The following is a 26,974-nucleotide window of genomic DNA, read 5'->3' as shown; positions in this document are numbered from 1 at the left end:
CCGCCAGTGCTGCACCTCACCCTCCAGGCAGCACAGCCGCCCTGAGGTGCTCAGTGGGCACTTTTGAGGGAATAAAGGGTGAAGAGGGGCAGGTGCATGGAGTCTCTTAAAGATGGCACCCCCATGTGCCCCCCTGCCCGCTCCCACCAGGCTGGATCATCACCGCCTGGACAAGGGCTGCCTTGTGCAGGCCCACCCCCAGGAAATCGTGGCCCCCACCCAGCAGGCCTCCAGCTCAGGAAGCCCACGTTTAGGTCCGAGGATTGGGACGGGCCTCGTGTCAGCATGGTGTGTCCCTGAAGGGGCTTCTTCCACACTAGTGACAGTCCCCAGCACCCTGTTCTCACCCCTCTCCTGGCCCTGGAAAAGTCTCCCAAGGTGACTGTCACTTTCTCAGGGCCCTGGCAGGAAGTAGGACGTGCAGCTCACGGGGGTGACCAGGGGAGATATCCTGAGGCCTCGACGCCCCCACTTCCTGGTTCTGGCAAATCGCTTTGCTTCTGTGAACAGGAGTCCGCCTCACTGCCCGGCCTCCGCACGACCTCGTGTGACCTGACTGGACCTCAGAAACTCAAGTCAACAGCGCCAAGGGATCAAGTGCAACTACCTGGACTCTAAACCAACCTCAGCTGCTTAAACCACAGGTGCCTGTTTCCCCTGTGTCTGGCACTGCAGAAAGCCCAGAGGTAGCCAGTGACCGATGCAGTCGGGTGAGGCTGTCATTGGGGCCCAGGATGGGATGCTCATGTGCTTGTCCCAGGACTGGCTGCAGCTACTCCAGCCATCATCTCTGCATTCTCGATTAGAAGAAAGAGAGGGACGAAGGCAAATGTGATGCCATTCAGAGATGACGCCCCATGAACCATTGGGTTTGGGTTTTTTCCTTTTTTTCAGTCATGTACATTGTTGCTGCCAACAAAATTGGGGTTCCGTTGGCAAGGATTAGGAGCAACGAAGGGCTGGGTGGAAACCCACGGTCCCCCTGCAGTCTGCCTTTGAGCCACATGCACGTAATCCCTTCCACGATTGCTAGCACTTGGCCCTCACCAGGAATCTGGGTGGTGGCCTCCTGTCAGTCCGTTCTAGTATGATCCTTGAGACCAAAGCTTAAAACAAAAAGTTAGAGAGTCTGTCCCCAATATGTCCCATGTGCAATGACAGAAAAGGAAGAGAATTGTTTAAAAAAAAACCTCCCATCAGGAAAAGAGAATAATGGGGAACACCCAGAAGCCATGGGTCCCTGATAGTTATCTAAAAATAGGGAGGGCGCTCACTCCCAGGAGGGATTGCAACCTCAGCCGTCTCTGCTTCCCGCCCTGGAATCTCCCTCCATCTCTGGCCCCCATGCTCTCCTCTGGAAGGTTCTCCTTGGCTTATTAATCTCCCTCGATTCATCTCAGAAGCATATTTGGAGGGTGATCTTCCTTAGAGGGTTCCCGCCTCTGGAGCCCACCTCTCTGCTGCTATGGATCTGGAGGCCTGGGAATTGCTTTAGGGATTTAGGCATCTGGGGTGTTGCAAGCCAGGTGGGCTTTCTGTGGTGACACGGTTCTCTCAGAACCTGGTCCACTTTGGTTCTGATTGCTTCTATTTGAGTTCATGCAAGTAGCACGTGGAGCCCAAGGCCTTACGTAGACACCGTGCTCAGGCCCAGAGTTGCTTTCCTCACTTGCCGGCTGGTGAGTAACTCCCAGCCCTCAGCAGTCACCGGACGGGTTCTGACATGAGGTGATGGCTAAGGCAACAGGCCTCAGCTGGAAGTCAGTCCTAGCTCTGCAGGAGATGGGCGCTTGCCGGTGAGAAGGTTCACTTCCTCTGCCCTGGTGGCCACTCTGAAGTCACCACTTACAACCACTCAGCTCTGGGTTTCGATCTGCCAGGTCTCTTCATAGGCACTTATGCCCAATTGCCCAAAGGAGGAAGCAGCCCAAGCATCCATCTGCAAACCAGTGGATGAACCAAATGCAGCGAGCATGGGCAACAGGATACTGGTAAGCCCTGAAAAGGAAGGCGGTTCCGACCCGTGCCACAACACGGAGCCTGTGCTGAGTGGAGAAGGACCCTCTGCAGCCTCCCGCTCGTGAGGTCCCTTGAGCAAAACCGCAGAGACGGGTGCCAGGGGCTGCAGAGGGCGAGTGGGGAGCCAGGGCCTAACGGGTACCTTGGGGAACGAGGGGTTCTAGAGAGGAAAGGGGGTGACGTCTGCACAGTGTGCCCATCCTGGATGGAAAATTTTAGGTTATGTGTTTTTTGCCATTAAAAAACAATCTTAAAAATGTGCACAAAGCCATTCCAGTGCCGTCCGTCAACACAGGTCGAGGCACGTGGAGGCACGTGTCAGGAGAGCCAATGGCCGCGCCTGCCTTGCAGTTTGGAGGGGTGTGAATTCCTCTCCTGCCCCAAACTTCCCTGCCCATGGTCTGAATTCTTCTTGCCATGTCTCCGTGGCACAGCCTTGGTTGGCACGTGAGACCAATTGCAAGGGCCAGCAGGTGACGCGGCTGAGCAGACGTTTGCAGGTGCACCTCAGGGTCCCAGCAGCTCGCCTGCAGCCTCTGCTGCGCGGCGTCCTTCTAGCCACCATCCTCAATCATCACGCGCAACGCTGGGTTCTGCCGCCCAGGGCACACCACCTGTGCCGTAGCCTGCACACTTCGGGGGCTGTTGAGGCTGAGGCCATCAGGAATGGAGGTTTGAACGTGAAGAATTTGTTTTTTCCTTCTAGTAAGTCCAGAAGGAGTTGCTGCTCGCCTTTGTTCTGTGTCCCAGGTTGTCCAGGTCAAGGACTCTGGATCAGGTTGGCCTTTCCCATGGTCCAAGATTCTTGCCGAGGCCTTACCTATGTACCCGTGTCCTAGGCGGCAAAGGGAGGGTGTGTGTGTGTGTGTGTGTTCCTGTGGGTGTTCTGCTCCTAAGTCCTTTCCTTATATTCCACCTCAAAATCTTCTGCTTGTTTCTTATTGGGCCACTCCCAGCTGAAACAGCCAGCAGGTGGCTGCTCACTGACACACTGACGTCTCCCTGCAAAACTGTCAGGGTTCTGTCAGCAAGGCAAGGGGGCCGAGCACTGGGGACAGTCAGCCTTCTCAGAGCCCCTGCTCTTGATACCATATGCCAGCACCTCCCAGTCCATCTGCTAACTGGCCTGTTTTGTTTTGTCCTTGGACATTCTTAGTAGGGAGAAATTCTTTTTAGATAATCTTATTGCTTTATGTATTTTCTCTAAATTTACACATGTCATCTGTATATGTAAACTAAAAGGTATGTGGCTATGTAACTTCCTTTAGAACAATGTGTCAATTAGAGTTCTCCTGAGATACAGGACTGATAGGATGGGTGGATAGACAGATCAATAGAAGATTGATAAGTGATAGATAATAGAAAGACAAGCAGATATACACATAGATAAATAGAAGAATGGATGGATGGAGAGATATGACAATTTCAGACACTGGTTCATTGATCATCTGGGCTGACAAATATGAAATTTGTAGGGCAAGTCCATAGTCTAGAAACTCAGGCAGAAGTCAGTACAAAATTTTCCCAATGGTCTTCAACCAATTGGATGAGGCTCACCCACCATGTCAAGGGCCATCTTTACTGTCAATGAACTGGTCAGCCACATCTGCAAAACACCTTCACAGAAGCACCTAGTTTACTGTTTTATTAAATACCTGGACACTATGTCCTGATCAAATTGATGTACACCTGACCATCAGGCAGGTGACAGGATGTCGGTGAAATGGCACTGATGTGGGGCTGGAGGCTTGAGTTAAGTTCTGATCCAGTGTCTGACAGTGATGCCTCTTCTCGCCTCTGAGTCTCTTCCCATTGCCTGGAATTCAAGGCCTGGGCAAGAGGGCCCTGGAGTCCCTCCCATGTCTCGGGAGGGGCTTCCCGAGGAGAAGAGTGGAGACTAATAGCAGGTTGATGATGATTCTGATAAAGGGGGAAGAAGAAAACCAAGGTCACATCTGCCCTGGACTAAGGACAGCCAAAACCTGTGGACTACGGGGCACATTGTAGCGTGAAGGATGTGGTCAGGGGACAGCAACAGGTTAGTTCTAACCCTAGTCTAGCACCTGAGCAGGATGCCCCAGTGTGGCCATCGGCATGACCGGTTGTGACCAGGGTCCCAGTACCCAGGTCCCAGGACACTGTGGTCCTGCAGGATACTCAAGACCTCTGCCCCGACCTCCTCCTCCGTGGATGGGAACGAGGATCATTCCATCATCCTACAGAAGCACCCTGAGGATCATGACGCAGTGTCCCCAGCTACGGGGATGCTGCCATGGTCACTGACTACGACCCTCCAGTGGCTGGGAATTCCAGGAGGTCCACACTTGCTCAGTTTGTTTTCATGACCACTCAGGCCTTGGAATAGGCCGGCTGAGTACTCCATTCACTCCACAAAAGTAAGTAGAAGATACCTCGGGCGCTGGGCTCGAGTCTGGGACCCAGCGGCTTTTTTACGGGTCTCAGGTGAGATCTGAGGACCCGTGTTTGGCACAGGATCACTGGGCATGGCCACACCAGGCTCCCACTGGCGGCCTCGTCTGAACTGGCCTCCTCCGTGGACTTCACCTTGTTGACCCGCGACGTTCACTGGGTCCCGGCCACCATCCTGGCCTGCAGCAAGCACCAGAGCTCCAGAGGCAAGTCAGACGCTGTGATACACCAATGCCACATCACCAGAGCCATAGTCAGCCACTGGGCACCTACTGTATGCCGAACAGAATAGTTGTAAACCAGACCTCCCTCTGGACTTATAATTGGACCTCAGAACGACCATCACAGAGGTGGGGAAGATTACAAGGTGACAACTGAATTCTATGGGCGCGTGTGCCAGGGACTTGAGGGTCCCAGGGAGAGATGAGCCTTGACACAGCAGGAGACTCGACAGGGCAGAGCAAGGAAGAACTGTCCAGAAGGGCAGGCTGCAGGCCAAGTCCCGGAGGGAGCCCGGGGTGAGCAGGCGGGGCTGGAGGAGAAAGGAGGACCCTAGTCACGGGCCTTTTAAGCCACGGGAACTGTTGGGCTGACCCTGTGAGCAGCCAGGAGGACCGTGAAGCAAGACGCCAACACGGTCCCAGGTGGTCACTGGTGTGTGGAGCCGGGAGGGCGTGAGGGGCAGAAACCAGGCTCAGAGCCCGGATGAGAATCCCTCCTCCAGCTCCACTGAGGCCTGGCACTGGGTGCAGGGAGGAGAAAGGACTCAGCCACCATTAGGGGACAAGGTGGGTGGGGAAGGGAGGGGAGTCGAGAGGGGCTGGAGAGGCCAGCTCAGGGGGCCGCCCCTCTGCCAGGGAAGGAACCTGGAGAACACACAGAGCAGCCGCTGCGCGGGCCCTGTGGCCTTGGCCTGGAGTGGCGGTGAGGCTGGGGTTCTTGGGGAGGGAGCAGGAAAGGACATCCAAGGGGCGACCCACCTGCCGCATCCCGGGCTCCTCAGCGGGCTCTGGACACGGGCACTGAGGCAGGGAAGAGACAGACTTGCCCCCAGGTGACCCGTGCGTGCCAGGGACTTCCAGGGTGGAGAAGGCAAAGCCGGGCAGCAGAGGGAGCCAACCCCTGGTCCCAGCCTGCCACGCCCTGCTGTTGAACTTTGGGGCTCCTCTGCAGAGCAGTTTTCCGCACCCCAAGGCAGAGCCACATCGCCGGGAACACTGGATGTCAGCAGCCCGTAGAGAAGTGGGGCCCCAGGCCCTGGGGAGGAGGCGTCTGCAGGACCCGAGGACGTAAAGACACGGACGAGCCAGCGTCTACAAGACCCGTCTGGAGCTCTGGAGGAAGGGGACCTGGGCTTCCGTTAGGACAGGAGCCCGAGGGGAGCCCGGTGCACGTGGGAGAGAAGGGGGAGGCCCAAGCCTCCCTCTGGTGGGAAACAGCTTTGAGGCAGAGGGTGGAAAGAAGAAGGGGGACCGCAGGCCGGGGACCTGGGGCGCAGCGGGAGGAGGAGCCAGAGCAAGCAGCCCTGGCGCTGGGGCACCTCATGACCCAACAAAGCCGCGCCCCACCCTCCCCAGGTTCCGCAGACTCGCAGTGCTGGCCCATCTCCTGGCAACTGGATCAGGCATGGCGCTCCTGACACCCCAGGCAGTGAAGGAAGTCTTCCAATTTCAGGTGAAGAAAGAGAAGGCGGCCCCACGGGTCCCGTGGGGGGCGGGTTCCGGGAGCGGCTCCAGGGCAGGTCTCTGCCGGGGACATCCTGGGCACCCACCCGTCCCCACACTGCCTGGGGTGGGTGCCGCCCACCCAGCTGGCACTGTTGGTCAGGCTTGCAGGGCCAGCCCCAGGCATGGCGGAGCCGTTCTGGAGAGGAGGAGACTGCCCCACCTCCCCAGGGATCTTGTACCCCGAGCGTCTCAGGAGTTGTGCGCCCACGCTCGTGGGGAACAGGGGCTTCTGCTGACGTAAGGGGAGAGGTGCAGGGGTGGCCCGCCTGGGTCAGCGGAGGACAGTGGCCATGGAGGAAGAGTTTCTAGGACTGAGGACAGGGGTCCGGGTTCCCTCTGCCGCCAGATCTGACACTGGCCCCCAGGGCCTTCCCAGCCAGAGCATCCTTGCCCAGGGGACGAACACCTCTTGCGTGGTGGGTCTCCATAACCCCACAACTTTTTCTACCCTGCCACCTTAAGTGACACTTGCATCTCCTACATGTGCCTGTAAGAACCTTCTGGAAGGGCTATAGAACTTGAAAGTAGTGTGCTCTCACCTGTAGCTAGGAGAAAAGTCACCCCATCAGTCTTCTCCTCCCAGTCCGCCAGAGTGCCCGAGTTCCCATCAACTAAGATTCATTCCTTCTGTAAAACATCGCCTTGCCAAACATCTCGTCTGTCAGTCATTTACATGTTAGTATGAATTTCACAATCAGATCCATAGGGTAACTAGTTGAAAGTGGTCTTGGGGGAAAATCGAATTGTAGGGAAGAGGGATGAGGACCATAATTCAGAACTTGAGAGCCATGGAAGAGCTCACAAACCTGAGCCTGCAGAGGCCAGCATGAAAACTCTCAGGGAAACAAGTTCTACAAAAGAGAACAAGTTCCCAGAAAGGAGAAAGAAATCTGCCTGGAAACCAAAGCAGAATTCTCCCCAGGCAAACCCACATTCCCCACCCTCCCAGGGGTCAGGAGAGCCCGGAGGCCCATGGGCTCCACTGTACCTGGCCCCGTGAGCACAGCATCTCACTTCCTGTGCCATGTCCTGCAGAAACCGAAAGGTCGGGAGCACCTGCGGAGACTCCTGAACTGGGAGGAGTTTGACGAGCTGAGGGACGCGCGCAGGAGCATCCTGCTGGACACCATCTACGACAGCGTCATCTTTGCGGTGGGCAAAGGCTTCCCGTGGGTGGAGGTGGTGCAGGTGGTCAGGTTCACAGAAGAGCTGCTCACGGAAACCAAAGGTACTGGCACCCCGGTGGGGGCACCCTTGAGCCCCAGGCCCTCCCTCCGTCCTCCGGCCAGCATTCGGCCTCCTCGTGCTGCCCAGGCACTCCCCATGGCCACAACCTCAGGTCTGCAGGCCCGCCCACGCTGGCAGGTTCCCTTCTGTGGTGTTCACTCTTCTCAACCTGGATCAGGGGTCGCTGGCTGCCCTGCTCCAAGCCCTCGCTGGACTTCTCACACTGCTCTGAAGGACAGACGCCTTCGGGCCTCAGCTTGTGCAGCACGCTGGGAGGCCCTGCAGGTCTGAGCTTGCTGCAGGAACGGGGTGCACCTGGGGCACATCTCTGCCACCCCTGCCCTGTGCACAGCCGTCACGGGAAAGGAACCTGATGGCACGTGGTCACATCGTCCACCGCTTGGGCTCCGAAAGGCAGACTCATTGGTGAAGCAAACACCACGCGCAGAATGGCCCTTCCGTGGCTGCCCGTGGCGCAGTTACCTCGGCCAAGAATCATCCAGGGGGTTCCAAAATCGAGGGCGAAGGCTGCCGAGAAATGGGGTATTCTGAGAATCCCCCCTCGGCATGCTAACTGGGGACCAAATGGAAAAGGCTTCTAGAGTGAAAAAGACTCCTCCCTGCCAAAGTGACCCCAGGGACCTCAGTGAGAGGCCACCCCAAGAGCTGTGCGTCCCTGGTGGGCAGCAGCAAGAAGCCACCGCCTGGTGGTTGGGGGCAGCTGGAGCCCGGCACCTGCATCTCCCCAGGGAGCCGCTCTCAGGGTGCGCCCAGGGGGCTCCCCAGCAAGCCTCTGACGGCCCAAGGCCACAGAGCCCTGGCGAGGCCGAGGAGATGCGCCCCACCTTGCCCTGGGGCCCCCGGGGCTCCCGTTCTGTTCTGGCCATAGGGTCCGGCGTGTCCTCACCTCAGGACGCACCAGGCAGGGATCCTGGAGTGAGTGGGCTTCGTGTGGTCCACGTATCCCGAGTTGACTGGGAAAAAATTTCTTCCTGGTATTTTTATGACTTTTTTACATTTAATTTGTTTTATCTTGAAATGATCTCCCGAGAAAGTCTAATGCCATTTTGATGACGTAGGGGGCGTTGGAGGTCCTCCTCGGGCCTTCTGGGTACTATCAGCCGCTGCCCGGAGGCAGACCACATGACGCCCTGCTCCCTGTCTTCAGTACGCCATGACTTTGTCCCTGCACGCTGGGCGGTGTCCTCCCCTGAGCTTCTCTCCATCCCCACTGGCACCGCGTCCTCCTCCGTCTCTCGATGGGGCCACTGCTGTTGAGTCTGAATTCTGCAGCCCACTCATCCACCGCGTCCCTCCTTGAAGCCCCTCGGGCCTCCCATGCACGTCCTGGGCCTGTGGGGATCAGCCTCTTGACTGCTCACACCCACGTTCCCTCTCACTCTCTGCCTGGCCACATGCCCTCAGTGGCCTCGGCTGGGGCTTGAGAACAGCATGGCCCTACCCATGGCCCAGCTCAGAGCCCCTCGGCCCTGGCCTCCACTCCTGGCCTCCCCAGCTCCCGTCAGGGTCCTTCCTGGCACCCTCTGGGTCCCACCTCCCTCGCCCACCACCATGTGCAGGCATAGATCCGCCCATCGTACAGCTCTGCAGAGGTTTGTATCCAGAGCCCACGCTGCCCAGCAGGAAGAAGAATGTCAGCCCCAGGCAGGTGGGAGATCAGACTCCAGTTCTCATCAGAGCCCTCTGCAGGCCGAGCCCCGGGGAGATCCTGGGTGACATGCAGACCCAACTCCCAGCCTGGAGACCAGGAGCCCTGGAGCTTCGGGCATCTCAGGGCAGTGTGGCTGGTCAGCCCAGTATGGCTGTGTCTCGTGGGCCTCTCAGACCTCAGAGCTGAAACCTCACTGAAAGCAGGAAACCTCTTCCTCTACTGCAGGTGGCCCCTCACCAGGCCACCAAGGCTCACCAGCTTCTGCTGACGTCTCCAGGGGTCAGAGAGCTGCCCCCTTCCCAGGCAACCTCCCTCCTAATGAGGAAGTTCTCCCTCTTATCTAGCCTACTTCTGCCTCGAGTGACTCTCCTTCGTCGGCTCCTAGAAGCAGGGTACAGGCCCTGATGGTGTCCGTCAGGCTTTATCTAATGTGACTACTGCGTCTTCACGCTTGGGCCGGAAACTTCTGTCATTCTTAACCCGGCAGGGTGATTGCAGACCCCGCCACCCCAGCTCCCCACCGCTGCCCGCTCCTTGCTGCCCGCCCCCCCACCCATCCTTGTTATCGTCTGGCACCCTGATCCAGCGCCACCTGTGATCGCGTCAGCGGGGGCTGTGCACGAGCAGCCACAGCACAGGGCCGGGAGCCCACTGAATAAATGCTCGGGGGACTGCGGGACAAAGACCAGGGACTGGAGACAGAGGGAGTGGTCCAGAAATGTGGCATGGGCCCATGTGACCTCTCAGACCAGTTTCAAACCTCCAGGAGTCAGACCAGCCTCTGAAAGGACAAGGCCTGGGCAGCGGACTCCCAGCCAGGCCCTTTCTCCTCAGGGCAGCGCTGCCCTGGCTGACCCTGCCACACAGGGAGTGGGGCCAGGTGGTGGCTAGGATACGGGGTGGGCGAGTCTTTAGCCACAGGTGCCCCACAGGTGAAGCCAGTTGCAGACTCATCAGAAGTCAGGGTCGGAAGAAAGGAGACTGCCCGCTTCTCCCTGGGTGGCAGAGCTGACTTTCGGGAGCCACCTGAGGCTGGCTGGGGCCGGCAGGGCACCGGAGCCACACTAGACCACACTGCCAGAGCAGGGTCTCCAGGGATGACACCTGCTGCTTCTGGAGATGGGGAGGCTGCCCAGAAGCCATCTCCTCAGAAGCATGTCCACAGAGACACTCAGGGAGCCCGCACAAGCTCAGCTCCCTCAGAGGCAGAGGCTAGACTCCACCTGCTGCCTCCATTGCCTCTGAAATTCCCCTCCTAGGCCTGGCAGAGCTTTCTCCACAGTCGATGCCAGTCTCAGGGTGAGTTCTGGGGGTTTCTAGAGTCCTGATTCACTTCCCAGCTGTGACAGTGCCTCAGCCTCTCTGTCTCCATCACTCATCTGTGAAATGGGGACGGCCGAGGGGTGCTTATGTTCATTGCTAGGAAGCTCTTGGCAGAGTGACTGGAACGCAGGACAGGGTTTGGGCCACACTCCCAAGTGTTGAAGTTCAGAAAAATAAAAGTCCTCAAAGTCTAAAATCTCTTACCTCTAAATTCTGAAGACAAAATTCTGGAAAAAATAATTTTAAAATATTTATTGGAAAGATTTTTTAGCATGGAAATTTGAGAAACTCAAAGACATGAAAGAGCTGGGGTCATGGCACATGCCTACGATCCCAGAAGCACAGGAAGCTGAGGCTGGAGGACTGAGGGTTGAGGCCAGCCTCAGCAATCTAACAAGATCCTGTCCCCCTTCAAAAAAGTGAGATAACACTTGACAAACCACTTTACAAAACAAAATAGACAACATTTCCAAGGCACAGACCCTCGGCATGTGAGAGACAACAGTACAGGTCTAACAGCTGCAAGCCAACCACCCAAATTCACGAGAAACAGTTCAAAAGAGAAATGCCTGCAGAGGCACTGGTCCCAGTTGGTGATGCACCCAGCATCACCTGGGCAGGTGTGCACCCAGCCTTCCACCTGTGGTTGTCTGAAGCACCTTGACCAACAACCAGGGCAGACCTCTCAAGAGCCACGACAGGTCACCACATCGTGTGAGTTGCCTGGACAGCCGAGATCCCCAGACATTTCATCCTTCACGGATGCCAATGTATGCAGACAGCAGCTCACAAAAAAGAAAAAAAGACATCTGTGTTAAGGAAATTCCAACATTTCTACATGATGCAATGCACACAGAGTCTCCATTGAACAATGCACCTTTGAGGAGTCAAATTTACAAAACAACAAACAAACACTGTGTGTGATGAATCAGGACTCTCTCAAAGCCTTTGCACGGTGCGTTCCTGTATTGGAAATGATACAAAGAAGAATCCAATAGCATGACAAACTGCACAAGAGATTAATATGGACAGATTAAATCAGTGGGGAAAAAAACTGTAAAAAAAAAGAAAAGGGAAGGAAAATTCTAAAAGGTCAAAAGAAAATCTGAGCTAAGAAAGGTATAAGAGCTGATTTTTACAATCACTGACTAGATTTCAAAGTCTTCCGTCAGAACCTAGTTATTTTTTTTCCCCTTTTTTCTTTTAGGACGTGGCTCCCTTCGGAGAACATGCTCACATTTGCTCTCTACTGACTGATGCTCTTTTTGCAATTCTCCTGTGGCTGGAGCTTCGCCCACATGGGCATTCCCTATGAAACCATCCCATCTTCTGTGCCACGCTGGATATTCTTCCATGCATGTGGAAATCCATCCCCCTTTGCACTCGCGCACAGATCCCAAAGAGGGTGCCAACAGTATTGGAGACCAAACAGGGACACCTGTGTGTGTGTCCTCATCCTATCTTGCAGATAATTATTTTCAAACCAGGCAGTAACTTCACTGGCTTCTTCGGGCAAACGCAGCTTTCATTCATTCAAAGCTCCTGGAGGCTCATCAGTTGGAAGGAATGCCAACGCAGACAAAGGATGCATTTGTAAACTCGAGTTTTTATCGTCGTCGCATCCACTCATCTGAATTCTCTGCCAAATGCTCTGGGCTGAATGGGAAAACTAACTTTATTGTAACACCTTGAAATTTGCCTTTAGAAGCCTTGATCACACCTAATTCCAGATGTCGTCAGGGTTTGGGGATTCAGTTGAAATCCACTCTCTTCTGCCAAGTCTACCAAATCTCCAGATAAGCATTTTTAAAGTGCCCTGCTTTTCCCTGTTGTAATACATAAGCCTGCAAATAAGTTCTAGAATTGTGAGATAAACAGGGGCATGAATTGTATGTTTGATTAAAAAAAAAAAAATGAGGTTGGTTTTGAAAGTGCCATCCATTTTCCAAAGTCAATCATGCTAGTTTTTGTTGTTGTCTTGAGACAGGTTCCTCGCTGTGGCGCCCAGGCTAGCCTCGAACTGCTGGGCTCAAGGGATCCTCCCGCCTCAGCCTCCTGCGCCCTAAGAGTGTGCTAGGCTGCGTCCGCAGTAGATAGAAGTCCCTCTCCATCCGTAAGCAAATTCCCAAGTCAGAAGGGTTCACCAGTAAGGCACTTTGTGCACGGGGGAGGCTCTCAGCGCACGCCCTTGCTCTGGAAGGTCATCGAGATCTTGGATGTCTGCATTCTCTGACAAAGGTCATTTTTGGAAAGCAAGCCTGGTGCTGCGTGCGCAGAGCCGCAACAGGACATGACTGATCCAGCCCCTGTCCTGTGCTACCCGACACACCACCGCCCTCCCCAGCACCCAGCGTCCCCACACACAGACAGCCTGTCCTTCCTCCTGCGTGGGAATTGCTGCTTTGGGATTTCCGCTGTCAGGATTTCCGCTGTCGGGGCTGCACCCAGAGCCTCCTGCCTTGTGCCTCCCGGTTTAGCGCTCCCTGCAGCCACGCCAGGCCTCCCCGCCCTGGACGTTGCACACTCTCCCTGGCCTCCTGCGCGGCCTTGCTCACCCTCTTGAGCCTGTTCACACTGCGTCCCACCAGCTTTGTTCAAACTCAACTCCCCAGAGTCCTCCAACCAGATGGCGAGGAAGGCTGAACCAGAGAGACTTGAACCCCCAGTGAGGGCTGCGTCTTTTCCTTTTTGTCCCCTCTGTCCTGAGAGCCAGACAAGGCACATGGTGTCAGTCGGTGTTGAATGAAAACTTGGATTAATTAAGGATGAATGGGTAGCTCTCGATACCCACAGTGACCGAGGTGCCCCAGGGAGGGAAGGCCGGGTGCCCGCCCCATCAGGTTGCTCCAGCCATGCTGTGCTCAGTGGTGTTAGAGGAAGCGGAGCAGAGCCAAGAGCACCAGATCTGCAGCCAGAAGGCCTGGTTCGAATCCCACCGCCTCGCCTGTTTCTGCTAACCTCGAGAACGTTGGGTATCTCTCTGTGCCTCTGTCTCCTCCTCTGTGAAATGAGACGATAACAGTTCTGACCCAGAGGGCAGTCGGCAAGAGGAAACGGGGCAGGGCATGCAAAGCTCAGGGCAGGTGACTGGCACACAGTGAGCGCTCACTCGGTGTTAGGTACCAGAAGCTCCCCGTCCAGAGGCGGGTGGACCACAGATGTGCACGGTCCAGGACGAGGAGCTGGGTGCTGTCTTTCCTTGTCTTCCCTTCATCTGCAGACGGGTGGGGTTATGGCCAGCAGAATGGAGGCCCCGGCTACCTGAGGGCTGGCCCTGACCCGGCTGCTCCACACGGGCACACGTGAGGAGGCATTGCTGCCCACCAGCGTGAGCAGAGGGAACCATCCACCGCCCTGGCCAGGGCCCCTGGTGTTAAGGGCAGGAGCTGATGGAGCCGGCAGGTCAGGCTTCCCATCTTGCTCCCTCCCGGCCTCCAGGGCATGTCAAACTCATCAGGCATGGACGCAGACCGCCGACCCCGGGGCCCACGGGCCAGCTCTCCGGCAGTTCTGCTCTGGCCGGCATCCGCACTGGCTGCGGCTCCTCTTGGCAGGTGTTTCTCCAGGGCTGCTCTGTTGTGGCTAATCCGGGGCTAAGGATGGTTGAGCTCTGTTTGCGTACTAGATAAGGAGGCTGGCAGACAGCACTTAAGGAGGGTCATGTTTGCACAACAGTGACTCAGAGCGGGGCCAGGACGGCTGCCAGCTCAGCCTATCTCACCGCCCCATCGGGCCCCAGCGGAGGGAGGGAAAGGGCGGCCATTTATTCAAAAGCATAAGCTGATTCCATCCTGGCAAAGGGCTCACCAGGATGTTCTGGCCTCAACTCCAGGTCAGAAGAAAGACTTCTTCACTTGGCACTTCACAGCCAGCCTCCAGGAAGCCCTGGACAGATCACACCCAGTTGTCCCTTGAACCAGGGGGATTAAGTCACCTGCCATGGCACAGAGGTGCAGAATTCTTCCAGTGTGGGACATCTTGGTGGCAGATTTGGCAGGCTTCCCTAGGCTGGGGAGGCTGGGGAGGAGAGATAGGGTGCTCGGGAGGCCCTGCGGTTGTTTGGGGGGTGGGATGGGCAGACATCCTGCCTCCATTTTCGCTTGGTGAGAGGTGTGGCCCACGTCCACCTGCTCACCCACAGGACCCTGCCCAGTCAATCGCCTCTACCACTTTGGGCACAGGCCTCCCTGGGTCCACCTAGACACCCAGAGTAGGAAGACCCCCTTGCCTGCTGACCTGGTGGGCAAATTCCACGGCTAGGAGAACTCGCTGGCGGAGGTACAGGGAGGCTGGCCGAGTGTATCACGGTCCTGGTATCTGCAGTTCCGCCCACAACCACTCCTGATTCTTCAGGAAATGTCACCCAGGCCACCGTTGGATGAGGAGGTAGCCACCTACCTGTCCCTGACAGCTGGGCCTGGAGGAGGCAATGACAACCCAAGTTCCCCCAGGAAACTCTTCTTCTGGGACATGGATGGTTGTGCCTGGGGTCTACACGGCCAGCCCCAAACCTTGTCCCCATGTCAGGAGCCTCCGGCATCTCAGGAGCAGCACAGCCAAGAGCAGGCGCCACCACCTGCAGTGGACCCTCCTCCCTCCAGCAGGGGCAGGACAGCCTCAGCCCAGGCCCAGGGGGGTTTTGGGGGCAACGTCTTTGCTGAAATCTCCACAGAGGCCATTGACTGGGGTCTTTGAAGAGCATTCATGGGACAAAGGGGCAACCGAGCCCCTTTGTCTGCTTGGGCCACCGTCACGAAGTCCCACAGAGCAGGTGACTCAACACCAGGCGTCTGAGTCTGCATGGCTCTGGAGGCTGCAGCCCAAGATCAAGGCGCTGGCAGGCCTGGCTCCTCCTGAGCCCTCTCCTGGGCTCGCGGATGGCCTCTTCCCGGAGCCCACACCTGGTGCTCCCTGTGCGTGTCCTCTCATGAGAACAGCAGTGACATTGGATGAGGGCCACCCATGTGACCTCATAACCCTAATAGCCTTTTTAGACCCTATATCCAGATGAAGTCACCCTGAGGTACTGGATTTGGGACTTCAGCATACACACGGAGGGAGGTCACAGCTCACCAGGTGACAATGTCATAAGGAGGCCCCTACCTCTCCCGGCGAGGCCACCCACCCTCCCAGGTGGCCTGGCGTGAGTCTGGCTGTTCCCATGCTGTCTGTCTTCGCCACAGCCTGGTATCACATGCAGAATTACAAGGGGAGACACTGAGGCCCAGGGAGGTTGAGTCTTGCCACGGACACACCTGGAGTCGGGGCTTCCGGGTTCGAACCCACACCCGTCTGATGGCAGAGTACACCCCTACCTGGCAACTTTGCATCTTGACAGGGACCTGGTCATGGGGCGATGACCTGAGAAGCAGGAAGCCCAGGAGAAGCCCCTGTATGCGTGGGATGAGCTGCTGGGGTACAGGAAGAACGAGGGACCAGGGAGCCACCCAGACGCTGTGTGCCCAGGTCACCTGGAGTTCCCAAAAGTTGGGGCCAGGACGGATCCTGGCTCCTGGCAGGAAGGCCCTGATGGGGTGAGGGTCCCAAGCCCAGCTGAGAGGGTGAGCTGTGTGGGCAGATGTGCAAGGATGCTCAAGACCAGAACCGCAACCCTCGGTGTGACCACTTGCTCACCTCTTACTTCTCACGTCCGTCCTTGGCCAGCTGGACTTCCGGGCAGTCTCGGGGCCCCATATCAGGGGGTTAGGGGTTGTGTGGAATGGCTGGCTCTCGGACTCACACAGTGCCAAGTTCTGCCACAGTGGAATTACTTGGTGGCTCTCACCTCAGGGGTGACAGCGAGGCTTAAGGGTGACTCTCACCAAGCCGGAGTCAGCAGCAGAGCTTGGCTGGGAGGCACCCACAACACCTCAGTGATGGCTTCCGGGACTGTCAGCTCCATGGAAATCCCTGCAGCTTCTTTGAGTGAAACAGACCAGGAGGTTACGCGATCTATGTTCCCCATCCGACCACACATTTACGAATTCTCTCTCCCGTTCTGGAACACACAGCTGTGAGTCTCTGCTCTCACTTCTCAGAAGACTCACTCCATGGATGAGTGCCTCTCACTTCTGGAACATTCTTCCTACTATTGACCCATCTCTTCGGACTTCCGCCTGATGACCCTGTCCTGCTACCACTCACTCCAGCAGCCATTCCAGACTGAGTTGTCTGGAAGTTGCCCACCTTCCCAGTAAAAGGCTGACCAGAAAGGCCGTCCCTTCCTCTCCCCTCCAGCCCCATAACTGGGGACCCAGCCAACTTCAGCCATCCTTCCTGTTGTCACCGTGACCCTGGAACAAAGAACTTCCCGGCACACTGCTCACCTGCTCCCCACTGCCCCTGTGGTCAACAGAACCACCAGGTGACCACCTAGGATGGAGGCCATCCCGTCTCCAGGACTCGCAGCCCCAAAGTCATGCCTTGCCCTGGGACAGCCCAGGGATTTCAGATTACCACCCACTTCCCCGGAGTGGGGGACGCCCAGTGGAGGCCTAAGGAGGAGGAGGAGGACAAGGACAAGTTTATTTATTGAGTGCCTACTGTGTACAAGCCACTGTGAGCACTGGATGCACAGGCTTTCCTCTAACCCCTCCGGGTGAGCTTTCTGCTGCCTCCATGTGCAGATCAGAAGGCCGAGCCCCAGAGTACAAAGCTAACCAGGCAACCAAGGCCAGAGGGACAGCATCCCTGTGAATCCCCAGCCCCACCCCCTCAGCAGGGCCACCCTCCTGTGCTGTGGAGGGCCGGGCTCTGAGTTCATGCCCATCCCCAGGGCTGTCTGCCATCACGATCAGTGTGGCCTTCTCGTGACAGTGAGTGATGACAAAGAATGGTGAGACACAGGTGGAGAGTCCAGACCAGAACAGCCTGCCCGGTCCCGGGGTGCAGGGGAGGCTCATGCCGGTCAGCACGGTGCTCCTTAACCCACCAGGCTGGCCTGAGGACATCAGGAGGGACATCGCTGGTCCTTCCCTAGAGTGATGTCTGGCTGCACCAGGTGACCCAGTCCATCTCCCTGCAGCTCCACAAGTCGCTTTGCATCGGCCCCCGAGAACAGGTGCTGCCAGGTGACCCCTGTGCTGGAGCAAATCCTGCCCTTTCTCTGGGCCTCAGTTTCCCAGTCTTTGAGCAAAGGGATTGGACTCACTCAGTATTTCCTGCAGTGTGCTCCCTGGTCCAGAGAGACTGTTTGCCTCGGGAGATTTGAGAAACGCTGCTGTTTACTTTGCACTTTTTGATGATCTGCTGAGCTTGTGACCATACTGAAACTCCATTTAATTTCCCAGGATCCCCTGTATCTTAAAGGACTCTGGCCACGAAACATGCATCTTGATGCAATACCCATTGCAGATTGTCACTTGTGTTGGGGGCCCTTCCCATATCCACCTCCTACGAAGAAGCCCCTTGGAGCCAGATGCCTGGGGTTTGAATTCAGGCTCTGCCACTTACCTGCTGTGTGCCCCTGAGCAAATCTCACAGCCTCTTTGAGCCTGTTTCTTGAACAGGTAGACGCGATGGTGCCTACACTGGCCTCGCTGAGCCGGCAGGGGCTGGGAGCCTGGGTGGCTGGCCGAGCCATGGCGTGTTGCCCCGGGAGCCCCTGACCCAGAGGGAAACGCCTGTCTCCTGCTGTCACAGTGCTGCCACCTGGTCAAGGTCTCCAGCAGCCCCTGCCTAAGAGCAGGGAAGGGACCCAGAGCCGTCAGGAGACCCAGGACAGGGCTGGGTGGACAGGGCAGGCCCATGCTTTCCTCTGCCGCTAACCCTCCTTCTCCAGCTCTGGGCGCCGGGGTTCGGGAAGAGTTAAGCGGCCAGGCTGCGGCCTGACCTGGTTCTTCCCCTTGCAGCCAAGACAGGGCAAGCAGACGGGCTGGTCTGGGGCACTGGTGGCACCTGGCTCCTTCTGCCATGGCCACCTGGGAGGGGCAGCCCCTCTTCCCCATGGCCTGCCCTGTCCATCTGGGAGGCTCCTTGCTGCAGGCCTGCTGCCCGAGACCCCCCTGCCCATCGGCAGGCCTCCTCCGCTCCTCCCTCCGCATTCCTCGCCGCCTCCTCTCCGCAGCTTCCCTCACAGGTGCTGGCCTCCAGGGCCTTGGGGACGGATTTCAGGAAGTTCCCAGCGGCCAATGCAAATGAAGGCCACTCCCTGTTATTGAAGAGCAACGTGCAGGCACAGATCTGCTCAGCTGGAGGCTTCTCCCTGAGCCTTAATCCTTCTGCTGTCTGAGTCACTGGGCCAGCTTTGGATGAGAAACACAGAACTGGCCCAGAGAGTGTCTGGGGGTCGCAGGTTAGAATCCAGCCAGGGGCCGTACTACCTTGTTGACTCAGGACAAGGTCCACACTGGTTGCTGTAGGACACCCACGAGCGTGGCAAGCCACCAGGAGTACTTGCTCACGTCTGCTTGAGCACCCAGCACAACCGTGCCTCGGAGGCTTCTGAATCAAGTGCATAACCTCCAGGAGGAACAGAGAAGGCAGGGTTGGCCTTGGCGCAGAAGGCAGGCACGGCCACTCGCTTGGAGGGACAGAGACCCCATTCCATGTGCTGCCAGGCCAGTCTGGAACACAAGTAGGGCAGCTTCTGGCACACTCAGCTCCAAGGACTCTGGAGAAGCCCAGGATGTCACCTGGTGAAGCTCATACACAGCAGCTTCTGGCCCGTGGTCCAGGTTTGACGGTCAGAAGCGAGGTCCTCATTCCCATCTCTGAGATCCCTCCCTTGGCCATTCCTGCCCCCTCCACAGAGCCTCCACCTTCCCTCTAAACCCCACCTGGCCTCTGCTTCCAGCCTCCAGGCCTCTGAGGCTGGGCAGTTCCACGGCAGGTGTTCACGTGGGGAACTTGACGACCTGTCACGTGCTCAACCCAGAGCAAGCTGCGTGCAGAATCCTGAAGCAGTACTGGGGCTCCCAGGCAGCCCTGAAGCTCCTCCTTGGATGTCCTAGAGGCCAACTCTTTGGTGTGGCCTAGAGGCTCCTCCCAAGTTCTGTCCAAACTGCCACCCCAAGCCTTTCCGTCCCCAGCAGGTCCCCCAGAACCCAGCTCTGCCTTCCAGAAACTGGAGTCAACGTGGCCCCTCACAGCCCCACTGCACCCTGCTGCCCACCCACCCAGGAGCTCCTCCCGCCCGGCAGCCACCGGGTGACTGTCATACCCTTGGGCCTCATCTGCCCCACGCCTGGCATGTGGGGGCACTCGCTGAGTGATGCTTCTAGAATGAAGTCCACTATGCCTGCAGCGAGTTTCCCTGTGTCCAGGAGAGGGGCCGGGCAAGCTCCTCACCCAGCTGCAAAGGGACGCTGCGGTGGCCCGCTCGGGAGCCCACGTTCCAGTGCAGGGGACGAGGAGCACGCACGCAGGTGGAATGCAGATGTAAGGCAGTGACAGGTGCTCTACAGAGAGAGACCACAGCACTGAGGGGGATGGGGCAAGCCTGGGGGTGAGACCCATGATGGGAAGGGCATCCTAGGGGTCTATGAGCCCCTGTCTGCCTGCCGGCCTCACTCACTCTGGCCTGCTCATTTCCAGCCCTTCTCAGGCCTTTCAGCCCCTCTTTAGGCCAGGCTTTCTTCAACCACGGGACCTTTGCACATGTGATCTCCTGCCTCCCATTGCCTCTCTCTCCTCCACCTCTCTCTGCCCAGAAATGACTCTGACATAACCCATCTGGGCCCCCCCTGACTATCCAGATAATCTGCTTTTTCAACCGTGCCCTCCCAGCTCCCGGTGCGCTGTGCAGAGCTAGACTATCTGTGCGGCTTCTCCCTAGGCTCCGCGCCTCCCAAGGGCCTGGAAGAAGAGCGCTTGCGCATGGAGCTGAATGAATGAGCAGCTCATGGTTGCACTCCGCACAGTGGAGTTGCTGCACTTGCCCATGAGATGTCTACCAGGCCCCTGTGGCACATGGTCCCAGCGCTGGCCCTTGTGATAGGCCCCCAGGGCAGTCCCAAGCCCAAGCTTCCTGCAGAAGGTCCTGGGTGCAGCGCGGGCTGCTTCATGACAATTGTTGATACCTGCCACCCAGACCTGCTCCTGCCCCAGCCCCCAGAAGACAAGCGTTGGCTCCAGGCGTGGCCTTCATGTCCCTCCCATCGCCTGTTGTCCACCTGGGCCTCAGGCGCCTGGTCTGGCCCTGCTGGAGGCCATGCTGCTGCTAGCCCCACTCTGTCCTCCCACCTCCTGGCCCTGGGTGCTGGCCAGCCCCTGGCGGCCTCTGGGGGACAGCTGCGTACCACCTTCCCCAGGAGGACCCGGCCCGCAGCTGGGCTCGCCTCCGCGCAGTGCTGCTTCTCTTTCTGGGCATCATGATTGACGGGTTGAACAGAGGGCCTAGGTGCAGTAGACAAGCATGCTCCCACTGAGCTGCACCCCTGGGCCTCAGCCATCATGATTATCTGCTTTGGTCTCTCTGGCAAGCACACTAAGGGCAGGGGACATCTCTGAAGTACCCAGCATTGTCAGGACCTAGCACAGTGCCAAGTGATTGACAGGCTGCCGCCGCTGAGAGGCTCAGCAGCGGGCTGGCAAATGAAGCTTGGATGGAAGGGAGGGAGGAAGGGAGAAGGGAAGAGGGGGCGGCAGGGCTGGTGGCTAGATGGGCCGGGGGCTCTCCACAGAGGCAGACGAGCTCTTCTCTCCTACACACCTGCTGACCACTGACTGGCAGGCTCCAGGCAAAGCACTGGGGCCCATGGCCCCATCTGGTCCTCCACAGCCTGTGACTCATTGTGGTCATTCTGCCTTTTACATGTGAGCAGGCAAAGGCCCCGTGTCACGACTAGGCTGGACAGCGCCCAGCCCTCCACACCCAGGACCCTGTTCTGAGACAGGAGCACAGCCGGCACAGGACGGTCTGAGCCTGCTGGTTTGCCCTGAGAGGAGGGTGGCCCAGTCCAGGGACCACCAACCCTGCACCAGGGTCCAAGCCTGCGAGAGGTCGCCTCTTTCTCTTGTGGGGAGACGCAGTCTGAGAATCCAGGACTCCCTCCAGCACATCCCAACGAGGCCCAAAGTAGAGTGGCGGCTGACCACTAAGACAGCAGCCCTGCCCCAGGCCTCTGGGGAGAGGAAGATGGATAGTCCCACACCGCCCAGGCGGCCTGGGAGGCACCGAGCGTGAACAAGAAAGGAGTCTGCGGGAGCCGGGAAGGGGTGTGTGAGCTCCCAGCTCCAAGCTGGACTGCATCCTCCGTAGTGGCCCTGGAGCTCCAAAGGCGTTAAAGCAGTGACTTGATGGACACCTGGCCCAGCTGCTCCTGCAGAGGACACGCGTGGAGTGCAGGAAGGCTGTGGCCAAGCTCATAGTGCACCCCGGGGCCAGCGTCCCTGAGAACGGGCCTGCCCCCACACAGGCTTGACTCTGTGTGTCTCCACCACAGCTGAGCTGGAGACAGACCTCATGACCGCTGCCCTGAACTCCCGAAGGGTCGAGAGCAGCAGGGGACAGGAGGGGACAGGACGCAATGCTTCCCTCTCAGGAGCATTGCCAGGTGCTACCCTCAGAGCTGTCCTTCTCCTGGGATCAGTAACATTTGCCCCACTCTGTCCCCCCAGCCACCAGGCAGCGGTTGCCGGGGCCTCCGCCCTCCCGAATGCCCCACTCTGACCAATTCCTCCAGCAGCCCGTCTCCTTCCTAGAGAGTTCAAGCGGGAGCACTGAAGCCAGCTAAGTAAGACTTAAGACAGTCCAAGACAAAACAGGCAGCGACAGGTGACCACTGGAGGCGGGGAAGATGACATGGAAGCCAGGCCAGCGCAGTGGTGCACCAGCAGCTGGGGAGGCCGAGGCAAAAGATCAAGAGTTCAAAGCAGCCTCAGCAACTGAGTGAGACCCTGTCTCAGAATAAAAACTATAAAAGGGCAGGGGTGTGGGTCCATGGTTAAGTGTCCCTGGGTTCAATCCCTGGTACCAAAAAATATAAATATGTATATATAAAAATATACACATGATGTATGTGGTATCTATCTATCTATCTATCTATCTATCTATCTATCTATCTATCTATCTATCTATCTATCTATCTATATGGAAGCCAGAGTAAGAGGGAAACTGTCTGCTCCACTGTTCTCAAGAGAGAACAAGCGGCAGACAGAAACAAAGCTGTCGTGGCTTTGAGGGCGGACTGCCCTGCCATCGGGCCATCGGGTGATTTTGTCCCTGCCCCTCTGTGCCCACAGGCTGCTCCATCACTGAGGCCGTGACGATTCTGGGGAACAAGCTCGGAGACTACCAGAGGCAGTTCAACACCACACACCTGCTGGCCCTCTGCGACTACTTCCACAACACCTTCATCCGCCACTACAGACTCTACCAGTACGTCCTGGGCCAGGACCAGGAGGTCAACCTGACGGTGGCCCGCCTGGAGGTGTGCGCGCCGCCCCAGCCCCTCCCGCTGTCTGAGGGCACGGACAGGGAGGTGTGGAAGCACGAGCAGCAAGTGGCTGAGCTGCAGACGGCTGAGGTGCAGAGGCGCACCAGCATGCTGCTGCTGCAGGAGACACTGCGACTGGAGCAGGCCCACCTGCTGCAGAAGGCCTTTGGGGGTGAGGTGGCCCCTGCAGAGCCACAGCAGACCCTGAGGAGAGAGGTGAGGCTCCCCGCCCCGCGGGCTCGCCTCCACGAGGCTCAGCCAGGCTGGACTCAGACAGATGGGCCCCGTCTTCCACACGGAAGGCACAGAGGGACCTGGTGCCTCCTGCAGGCTGTGCAAGCAGAGGACCATGGAAACTCCCTGCGGGGCAGAAACGCACATCCCCATTTTGATGTGAGACAAAAGAGGCTCAGAGAACTTTGCCTGAAGTCCCCAGCCTAACGTGGTAGAGTTTACAGAGGTTCTAGGGTCCGGCTGACCCTAAGTCCAAGTTCTCTCACTGTGTCATTGTGGGTCTTTGGCTCTGAGGAGCTGAAGATTTTCATAACGTCCTCATCTTCCCACAGAGCCAGCATCCGTGGAGGCCAGGGAACGTGGAGGCCAGGGGACATGGAGGAAGGGGCATGGAGGCAGGGGGATTTGAGGGTGTGGCCAGACAAGGACCAGCAGAGTCTGGCATGTAAATGTGAGACAGCAGGTTGCCCTACAGATGGGTACAAAGACCCCAGGCCCCCCGTTGCCAGCACCTCCGTAGGTAGCTCTGGCCCTCCGGTGACCAGCCTGGCAGATTCTAAGCCAGCTCTAGGTGTACACAGGCCCTGGCACTGTCTTGGTCACCCGGTCTTTGTACACAGAGACAAGCACATGTGTGTGTTGGTGTGTGCCTGGGTTGTGGGCACTAGGGGTGGGGAGGGCTGTGTGTTCCCAAGGGGTTTTATTTGTCATTTATTTTTGGTTTCTGAATTGTCAACTGTAGAGGGAAGTATTCCCTTAAAATTCAAAACTGTATTTGGAAAATCTCTAAGGAAACTGAATACAACAGAATAGATGATACTCATCCAAGGCTAAGTCTCTAGAAAAACAGCCCAGCCAGATGCCATGGAACCTCAGTGCATGACGTCATCCAACAGCAGCCTACATAGTGGTGCATGCCTGTGGTCCCAGCAACTCAGAAGGCTGAGGCAGGAGGATCGCAAGTTCAAGGCCATCCTGGGCAATTTGGTGAGACCCTGTCTCAGAGCAGAAGAATGGAGTTGGGGCCAGAGCTCCATGGTAGAGTACTACAGTCCCCAGCACCACACACACAGGCATCCAATGGAGACGCACTAAAACCAAGCACCAGCCTGTCTCAGCCCCCTCCAGGGGCCTCGCTGTAGAATACTGGGCCAGGCCCTTGGAGGAGACCTGCCCCACCCTGTGGCCACTCCTACCCACTCTTCCCAGCCCCCTCCAGCCTCCTTGTGCTGCCGGTCCCGTCTGGCAGGGCTCATGAACCCGAGGCCCCTCCATGTGTGCCCTGGCAGTATGCCTGAGCTGGAGGCCCTCAACTCCATGGAAAAGGCCTGGAGCACCCACTTGGAGCCCGTCTTCCCCAGGACCCATGGGAAGAGCAGCATTTTTATTTTAAAAAAAGGGGGGGACATTTTGAGGCAAATGTAAAATTCTGCGTGGTGTTTAAGCTAAACCATGTAATCTCAGGTTTTTTACAGCAATGGGATATTCAAGCATCTCCCGCTGCATCGCTGGATAGGCATAACCTCTCCTCCACTGGCTGGTTGCTCGGGCAGGAAACTGGAGCAAGCAGTTGCATGTCCCTGTCTCCAGGATGCTATAGTGCCAGGAGATGACAGAAAGGGTTTCCTGGTGGCATGGCAGATTGTGGCTCCATTTTCCTTCTTCCCATGGTTGGCTGACAGGACGTGCCACTTTCTGAAGCAATTCCCTTTCTGTCCCGTGAAGCCTGTGCCTGGGACTTTGAGATGTGAAAGTGGGCGGGGAGGGGCTGCCCAAAGGGAGTTTGCAGTGAGCAGTTGACACAGCCCTTCCTGCAGCCTCCAGTGCGGCGGTGGGTGGAGAGGAGGACAGTGGACACGTCTTGGTTCAGGATGGGGCTGGGGAAGGGCCGTCTGGGAGGCCCTGTCCTCAGCCCTCCACAGAGCCCCGCTCACCAGCATCTGCCCCCACAGGCTCTGGAGCGCCTGGTCAGCGAGGCCATCCACATCCAGATCCAGTGCCTGCAGGAGCTGCTGCAGCATGAGATCCAGGTCACTTTCGACATCTTGGACCTGAAGCTCCAGAAGAAGACGATGAGTCTCAATGCCCCTGTCCCCTTCCCCCCCATCACCGGCAATTTGGGACGAGAGGACACTCACCAGAAGTCCAACAAAGGGAACAAAGGAAAGAAAGCCAAAGCTAAGAAGTAAAGTTCCTGCCCACCGTGCCCAGAGGCGACTGTGGGAGGGGTGGTATGTGGTGTGCTCAGGACCCAGGGAATCAGAGGCTTCTAGTGATTAAAAGAGAGGAGCAAAACGCATCCTGTCTCACCTTGGAAACCATCTTCTAGCACCCGAACCCAGCCCCAGCCAAATCCCCTGGTGACGGGAAAGGGTTCCTGCCTCAGCTCCACACGGGCACAGGGCTTCCTGTTGGTGGGGAGTCACGCAGGGGTGGCGGAGCCTGAGCCTGCTGAAGACAGAAGCAGGGTGCGCCTGGGCAGGGAAGGGTCAGGGAGCCCAGCACCACCAGCAGCAGGCACAGGGCTTCCCCTAGCTGAGGAACAGCTTCTTACCCAGGCGTTCACAGCAGGACGGGCGCAGGTGGGACGGATGGGGCGGGGGACTTGCAGAACAGCACACCTCCAGGAAGCGCCACCCCATAGGAGGTCAGAGACCTGGCACAAGCCCTGCTCTGTGCTGGTCAGCTGTGTCACTCTGCCTGTGTCCCTTCTGCCTCTGGCCCCTGCTGTCAGGTGGGAGGTGTGTAGGCGTGGCTAAGGTCCCATTCCCACAACATCCTAGGCGACAGGCAAGACCAGGCTGCTGTTCCTGTGTGCCAAGGGTTGCACAGTTCAAGGGGGTCAGTACCTTCTCAAAGCCACCCATCGAGGGAGCTGAAGCACCAGGCCAGACCCCAGGCCTCAGGACTCCTGTACCACACACTGCCAGAGAGGGAGCCCCTGGCTGCCGCTGCATCCTGGGTCCAGCACTGCCCACCACAGAGGCACTGGAAGTAGCCGCAGAACACTGGCTGGCCCTCAAGTAGGATGCAATTACTAGCCCTCTCTTGCTGGGCTCTCTCCCAAGTTGGGGGCTCACTTATTCCATCCATACCCCACCTCTTCAGTGTTCCCGAGTCCAACCAAAGGACCCCAGAGGGCTGAGCCCTTCTCCACTCAGGCCACCAGACCAGGCTGTGCACAGTGGCTACTCGCACTGTCCACTCCAGGACACCTGGGCCTCCGCAGAGACCCACCTATATTGGGTGGACTCCCAGCCTGGCCGGGTCTGTCCTCTTCACACCAGCCAAGCCACCCCAAGGGGGCAGATGCTGCAGGGCTCAAAGGGAAGAGGGGTTCTTCAGCCCTGTGTCCGCAGCGGCAGGCAAGGCACTCCTGCATTCCCCGGGCCGAGTTTCCCCTGCCTGGAGGGTGGGTCTCAGCTGGGGCTTCCGCCTGCGGACTGAGCAAGAATGAACCAGCAGCTCGGATCTCCTGCCTCTGACCCAAGGGGTCTCAGGAAGCTCACCAAGCTTCTCAGGTATAGAAGGCTGCAGCCTCTAACCAGCTGGAGGTTCCAGCACAGCGGGGGAAGATGAGCCATCGGCCTGTGCTGCCCTGCCTGCGGACCCTTCTGCAGGGCACAACCCTGGGTCACCAGGCTCTGCCCTCACCATCTCACTCACCCTGGGCTGGCCTCCAACACTGTTTGACCTCTACTCAAGGCCAAGCGGAAGAGGCCTGGGCACTCGGCATCTGAGGGGCAAGGTCTAAGGGGAAGAGAGCCTGCTGCATCTCGAGGCCCTTTTGAGCCCCTAAGCAAACTAACTGGCAGGTAGAAGTTCAGATGCCAGGCTATGGGGCTCTGAGCTGGCATGGGAGGCCCTCTCTCCCCAGCTCCCAGTCAAACCTGTAGGCCTGGCCAGAGTTTTAAATACACGTTCACATGCAGCTGAGTTGCATTATGAAGATGGTGGTTGGGGGG

General features: G+C 57.7%; 1 protein-coding gene across 1 annotated transcript; it reads left to right on the top strand.

Annotated features, from left to right (window-relative positions):
- Positions 1–6,075: 6,075 nt before the first annotated feature.
- LOC306661185 (uncharacterized protein C8orf74 homolog) lies at positions 6,076–25,198 on the top strand (the record flags this gene model as incomplete). The annotated part of the gene is made up of 4 exons (XM_079140016.1): positions 6,076–6,123; positions 7,212–7,404; positions 22,582–22,991; positions 24,962–25,198. 4 exons carry the CDS (start codon positions 6,076–6,078, stop codon positions 25,196–25,198), a joined length of 888 nt encoding a protein of 295 aa, XP_078996142.1.
- Between the last annotated feature and the right edge of the window lie 1,776 nt (positions 25,199–26,974).

Source organism: Sciurus vulgaris (assembly GCF_902686455.1).
Source record: "Sciurus vulgaris genome assembly, chromosome: 5".
In the NCBI taxonomy this organism is placed as follows: domain Eukaryota; kingdom Metazoa; phylum Chordata; class Mammalia; order Rodentia; family Sciuridae; genus Sciurus; species Sciurus vulgaris.
The sequence above is the reverse complement of the archived record's forward strand: the minus strand, read 5'-3'. Positions and strand labels throughout refer to the sequence as shown.